General features: G+C 37.8%; 1 protein-coding gene across 1 annotated transcript in view; it reads right to left on the bottom strand.

Moving 5' to 3' along the window:
- Positions 1 to 2188: 2188 nt before the first annotated feature.
- SLC15A5 (solute carrier family 15 member 5) overlaps positions 2189 to 7006 on the bottom strand; it is a 33030-nt gene continuing 28212 nt past the window's right edge. Inside the window, exons 8-9 of the mRNA XM_088528453.1 lie at positions 3058 to 3166; positions 2189 to 2346 (exon numbers count right to left, since the gene is read on the bottom strand). Of these exons, the coding sequence (XP_088384579.1) occupies positions 2202 to 2346; positions 3058 to 3166 (254 nt within the window). The 3' untranslated portion in view covers positions 2189 to 2201. The remainder of the gene's footprint in view (positions 2347 to 3057; positions 3167 to 7006) is intronic.

The following is a 7006-nucleotide window of genomic DNA, read 5'->3' as shown; positions in this document are numbered from 1 at the left end:
CTAATTGCTTCTTCCTCCAGGGCTGAAGATGCCTGTCACCTTTCCCTCTAACACTATTAGTGTACCAAGGCCTGGCTGCAAGTTGAACTCAGCACTGGGGTGTGATTGTTACCACCTTGAGAAAGAGTTTCCTGACAGTGGAAAATACACCAAATGAGTCTCTTGCAACAAAGCAAGTTCAATTTTTACCTTAAAAAGCCAGATTTTTTTGTCCTCCTGCTGTCCTAAATTCATGCAACTTTTGTATTTTGGGGAAAAAATAAAGTGTTAAAAGGGTCTGTGCCTAATTATACTCATTAGCTCATGTTTCATTTTTCATTTGTACATATCTCATGCTCATGAGAGCATGGGGAAAGAGGGTGCTTCTCACCAGGAGGGCAGGAGCCTGGGTTAGGCAATCAGGCAGCCCTCCTCCCACACATCACTTCCCACAGAGCAAACAACGGATTAGAAGATCACCTCTACCATCAAGTCGCACACATTCCCACACCAGTAAGAAAGTACATCTTGGACACGGAGGATAATTTCAGATGAGCTTGTACCATGACTGTGTATGAAAACCAATGCTGCTTCCATTTCCATCACTGCATGCTATAAATACTTGCTCTTTTTTTCCATTATAAAAGGTATTAAACGCATTCCACACAAATAACTCCCCTTTCCGCAGTATCTATCGTCATATAGGCTTGAGCTAGTCTCTTAGCCACCTTCTAGTTCTTCTGCTGACCCTCATCTACCCCACCTTTGCTAGTTATTTCCCATGGGATGCATGTCAAATACTTTTCTGAAATTAAGGCATATTATTGCTACCACATTTTGTTTAGAAAATGCGTTCTCATTAAACATAAGCACTGAAGTAGTCTGGCAAATCTTCCTTTGATATATTTGATGTATTTTATTCCATTTTCCTTATATCGCACGACTTTAAATATTCTCTTTTAAAATTGTACAGAAACCTTAAATACAGCGAGATCAAACTAACAGCTCTGAGCTGTCCTGAAGGCCTTCCTTCCCTTTAGATACAATTGCTACATTTTGTTTCCCCCACCTCAGTTACACCATTAAACAGAGAGGTTATTACTTTTACTGTCTTTTTCAGCACACAAATGACTTCTGTATCACTTTGGTGCATAAAAATCCTTAAATGTAGTTTCCCCTTTAGTATAGCATTGCTCAAATCAATAAGATTTCTCACTTGACCTCCATTTTCAATATATTCACTTTTACATTAAAGGGTTCCTTTAATTTTTGGATTCAATGTGCACCCTCATAAGTACTTTTTTTTTTCTCTCATTCTCATTTTAGCAATCTGTCTTGAAAAAAATCAATTGCTAGATTAACATCATTCACAATACTCAAGTTAGCTAATTTTGGCAGTTTACTTAGATTTTTAGATTCAACATTTTTCATTAATAATTTTTCCCCTCATTTCCAATTGCACCCACCTTTTCCCACTCTTTTCCCTTCAACCGCTTCAGCTTGGCTACCAGTAATAATTTTTGTCTCCAGTTCTCCTACCAGATCTACTCTATATAGCATCTTTCAGTGATGACAAATCCCATGGTGTTTCTATTGAAAGAAAGACTTGATGCCTCAGCACAAATATTTCAAGACACACTCTATGGATTTGTTCCCACTATGTAATTTCAAGTGTATGTTTTGGTAGATTTCAGACCAATTTGCAAGGAATGTTAGTCTGGCTGTGCCTGTCTCACTGAAACAGAAATGAGAGTGACCTGTTGAAGTTCAGATAGCAGATAAGTAACAGAGCCAGGAAGATGTTGCCAAGTGTTTCCCACATTTGCAAGTATCAACCAGTCAACACTGTCTGAAAATTTTTAAATGCTTCTGTCATGAACTAATTTGCTAAAGAAACATATACAAGAGTTTATTCATTTTGAACCACTATTAAATACAAACATATGTGGATACCTATCTCCCTATACAGATTAAAACGGTTTTAAAGCAACCATGCCAAGCAGTGAGCTCTCATGGGCCCCGATGTGCATTAAGGCAGCGCAGCAGCCTACAAGAGCAAATCCTATGACACTTATATTACTTTGCACACTTACAAATAACATTATTATTGTTAAGGTAATTCATAAGCACATTGGCAGCTTCACTGAACTACACCATGAAATTTATTGCTAGGAAGCCGGTTAACTAGATTGATTGTATTTCCTAAAAAGGGTGAAATGTTATCAGGTTGTCTCCATAGGAGACAAAATGGGAGAACGGTCCAGGACACTATCATAAAACTTGATAGCTTTTTCATGCTGCAAAGGTTTTTCTTCAGGAAGACTTCCTCTGAACTCTTTGGTGTACTCCTGATTCAGATCGTTGTATCTGGAAGGAGGATGGGAAGACTAATGGTTTAAGACAAACAAACAAAATAAACAAAACCAAAGAAAATCAATAATCTTTTTAAGTTATTTATTTTTCCCATGGGCTTATTAGGTAATATCTTGAAAGTTATAGTATCTTCTGAGTCTTGAGTTTCTAGCAACCAAAAAAAAAAAAAAAAAAAATGGAGAGATTTTCCTAGAATCTTTCAGGATTTAAGAATGAGAAGTGCCAAACTGGGTGTAGGTGTTAGTAATAGTAGCAGTTTTCATAAATTAAAAAAAGCAGGAATTAATGTATGGGATGACACACAATCCCTTCATCCATTCTCCTATGATTGAGATTTATGCTCTTGGAGACAATAGCAATTGAGTTCATTCCATAGAGTGGAGTTCATCCATGACTAAGAAACTTTGGTGCTATGGTCTTAGTTCCGCATCAGCATATTTACGGACTTCTGAAAAATCTTCTTCCTTCAAGACTTTTTCATATTAAAAAAACTCCTTAAATATTTAAGGCTAATTACACATCAGGTTTTTTTTTGGTTTATTTTTAAATTCTCTTTTTAAGGCAGAAGAAAAATATTGAAGCTTAGAACCTGAATGATAATGTCAATCTATCATACCAATTCTTCATTATACACTAGCTTACAGGTTGTACAGGAATTTCTTTCCATGTCTGCAAATGAAACCAACTTTCATTTCTCACACGTACCTGTGTGCAATGGTCCACATTCCCAGGGTGTTTGCCATCATTAAGGAAGCCAAGAAGAAGAAGAATCTCTCTAATTTACCTTCATGCAACAAATGTGGAAACCAGGTGCCTGGTAGAACAAATATTTAAAGCAGAATTGGTTTACCTTGAAGGATAAGACATGGTTCACATGAAAGACATGAAGATAAATTTGTGCAATACAACAACAGCAGGTGCTTTGAACATCCACGACTATTCATATAGACTTCTGCATTATCCTGTGCACATAAGCAGATAAATGTCAAAAGCATAAATTTTAGGAAGAGCTAGAATTAGTGTCACCCATAGAAATACTTTTTCACTCTCTCTTCATGCTTTTATTATATTTCTTAAATTTTTTTTTCCAGTCCCTTGAATGGTACCGAATTACAAAGATGCTCCCTTGAGCATCTTATTTTATCCCTTATTTTATGTTTCTTAATCATTATCTTGAACACTGCATTCCTTTTTAAGAATCACAGACATTTTGCTACCAAAGCTTTTGCCAACATAGCATCCAAGAAATTTTGGCAGCTTAAACTCCACTAAGTGGAGGACATCACCACCCATAGATAACCAGAATCTTTCATGTCTATGTTCCTTTGTGCTTCAGATTGCCACTCTGCTGCTTTCAGCATGGACCACTGCAAACCCTCATAACAAAAACTGCAAACTCTCTCATAAACAATGAGATTAGATGATAAATAACTATGGAAATCAAGATTCTTAAAAGAAAAACAAGTCCCAGTATCTCTGCATCTGAAGACTCAGTACTTGAAGTACCATAAACTACCAGAGCAAACACATAAAACCAAAGGTAAAAAGAAATTAGAGTATACTGTGATATTTTGAGAGTGAGACAACAAGCTCCTATACTATTTAAGAACACAGCTTGTGTATCAACTTGAAGACAGAAAGATAGGCTATACAGAAAAGCAGTGAAGTGCAAGCATGCAGCATGAAAAGGATGGTGCTCAGAACCCACTGTCCACACTAATATGCTACTGAAGGGCGTTTACATCAGACTGGTTCCCACTAGCAGCTAGAACACAGCAGCCACGAGGTTTTTCTTTGTTGAGTTTCATCCAGAAGGAACATACTTTTTTTGCATCATATGGTGATCATCATGCACATTGATATACAAATATTCAGAGATATGCCTTAGAATTGAACCTCCTGAACATTTCTGGTGTGAACTAAAATACTAATATAGATGAGCCCCAGAGCACTTTGCTCCCTCAAACTTCCACATCAAATCCTCCCCCATCTGAATACAGTTACTAGTAGTTATAGGACCTACTCGCCATTTGGATGGGCTGAAAAGAAGGGTAGGAAAAATAGCCTTCTTTGGCAAGGCTGTATGGTACAAACTGTGGTACAGAGGCTGTATAGTCTTAACTGATCATTAATTGACCACAAGTGCCACCCATTGCTATTCTTAGCCCTTTAAGAATTTTTGATTAAATCTAAAGAGGATAAACAGTTTCACAGCTCGGGAGGGCCTCCAGTCAAAGGATTACCCCCAAGATATTTACATTTTTCTTTTTTCCTCCACAGCTCAGAGTTGTAAACACATTTCAGAGTGTTACCTTTAGCTCTCCTAGGATTAACAGGGAACAAGTGCACAGTGGTTTTCCTCAACTCCTCCGCAGTTTGTTCTGTGCCGCGTTACCTTGCTGCCTGTCGCTGAACAGCAGCACTTCACCTCTGCATGTGCCATTCCTTTTGCAGCATTATCTCAGAGAGGGTCTTAAAACGTATCATTTAACATTGTCAGTTGACTGAGCTCCTAGGTACTATAACTTCATTTTAGTAGCTTATAAACTTTTACTGTCATAATTCACAATCAGGTAGCTTTTCATTTTACATCCCCCAGTGGCCAATAGAACTCAAGGAGAGAGAAGGAGTGTATCTGGTGAAAGACAAAGCAAGCACGGGGCTCTACTACAACTTGTCAAAGCAGAGTTCATACTGTCTGTTAGATTATTTACATCAGCTGGTCTAACTACAGGAGCAGCAGGAGTTTCATAATGGAACTCTGTTTGCAATGGGATCTCAACAGAAAATACATACTTTAAATTAAAAAAAAACCCAAACCAACAACAATGAAAAAACTAACACAGCTCTGTACTAAGAGCTTTTAAGAGAAGAGAGTAAAACAGACCTTTGAAACTGGCTTACTATGAAGACAGACACCATATTCAAGCACTGAAAGTGGGAACTGTTGATTTCATCAAGATGAAATGCTAGCCCGGGAATCTGGAGATCTGGCCTCTACTCCCCACTTCTACCACCAGCTTCCTGCACGACCTAGGTCAAAGATCATTGTTCTGTTTCCTCTTTTTTTTTTTTTTCTTAAATTCTTCTTTTTCTCTTAAGTATTAAAACCGGGACAATCATATAAAGTCTCTTAAAAGTGGTATTACAGTTCAGCAACAGCATAGGCAGCAAGCAAAGATGTATTTAAGCCAGAATTAGAGTGGGCACTGTAAGATTCCAACTTTATATCTAGATTACTGCCCTAGTGAAAGCAAAAGGCAGAAATTCTTCTTTCTCTTCTGGAAGGGATAGCGATGTCATGTGGACGCACCTTTCTCTACAGACACAAGGGTGACAGCAGTGCTGAAGATATCCAGATTCTTCTCCTATTGTCAAAAATGTATTTCCATGAATGGGTACAGAAAAGATTCACTTAATCATTTCCTAGTTTTGGAGAAAAAATACATATATACATATACATATATATACATATATATAGGTCTCACTTTTTTCTTTTTAAATGGAAGTTGGAATTTTCCATTGAAGTAGGAACAGCATGAACTATGTTTCCTTCTATTTACATTTTTGGCACAGAGAATCCTTTTGTATTGAGGTTTATAGGATAGCAGCCACTGGTTACTTCAACAAAACCACAGGTATCGGGCAGTGAAACTCCCTTTAGACACTTTAATGCCTTATCCCACTGCAAGGCAAGCTGACTGCAGACTCCAGCATCTTTGGGTTTGGTTCACATTTTCAGGTTTTAGCTTTCAGTCATGACCACAAGGAACTTATCAGGCCAATTTGGTTTTGATGGAGTAAGATGCCCTGGGCACTACGGTTTTGAAGAGTTCCAAACTTTCTCATCCTTTAATCAGCATGCAATATGCTAACAATTCAGTTTTCCCCAAAAGACACCGCCTTTGGGTTCTGTCAATCCTTTCCTTTGCTATGGAGATTGCCAACGGAAGTGCCAATTACAAGCTTGGTTTGTCACACAGATAATTGCTCACTGGGAATTAACTTTCTAAAACAAGCTCCTGATTTCCATTTTTATTCCAACAATGGAAATACTGCATGAATCACCACAGGGAATCAGAAATTTCCTTTAGCTGTGTACATTTTAAAGAACTTTTAGAAAGCCTTTTTGCTTAGAGGTGAATTGGCTGTGCTTTTCATGGCAAATTTAGAACAGATTAGGAGACAAAGACCAGGAACAGTTTAGGTCTTCCTTCACCTTGCTGCCACACACTGCCAAAACCAGGCATTGGGTGAACTTCTGCTGATACTGTGCAGTCCCATCAAAAAATGCTCAGGTTGTATGAGAAGGAGCAATATTATAAAATGTCCAGGAAAAAAAAAAAAAAAAAAACCCACACACTTGAGCCTACAAACACAGACAAAAAGATACGTGAGGCAGCAATCCACACAAAGGTACAGGCACTTTCCTGCAGTATGATTGACAATGGCAGAATATAGTGACCCTGTCCATATAAGAGGGTGTGGAAAGGACTGTAAGCCAATATTTGTACATATAGCAGGACACAAGATATATATTATTGTGATGACATCCTTAGAGTTCTCAAGAGATACAAAATGAAGCCCAAAGTTGCACAGGTTAATATTCAGTTTGCTTACTGTTACCTAGATAATACCATAATATTTTACCCTG

The sequence above is a fragment of the Tinamus guttatus genome, unplaced genomic scaffold, assembly GCF_059628265.1.
Source record: "Tinamus guttatus ecotype Peru unplaced genomic scaffold, ASM5962826v1 Tinamus_guttatus_pri_ptg000308l, whole genome shotgun sequence".
Lineage (NCBI taxonomy): Eukaryota > Metazoa > Chordata > Aves > Tinamiformes > Tinamidae > Tinamus > Tinamus guttatus.
This window is presented reverse-complemented; position numbering and strand designations above follow the sequence as displayed.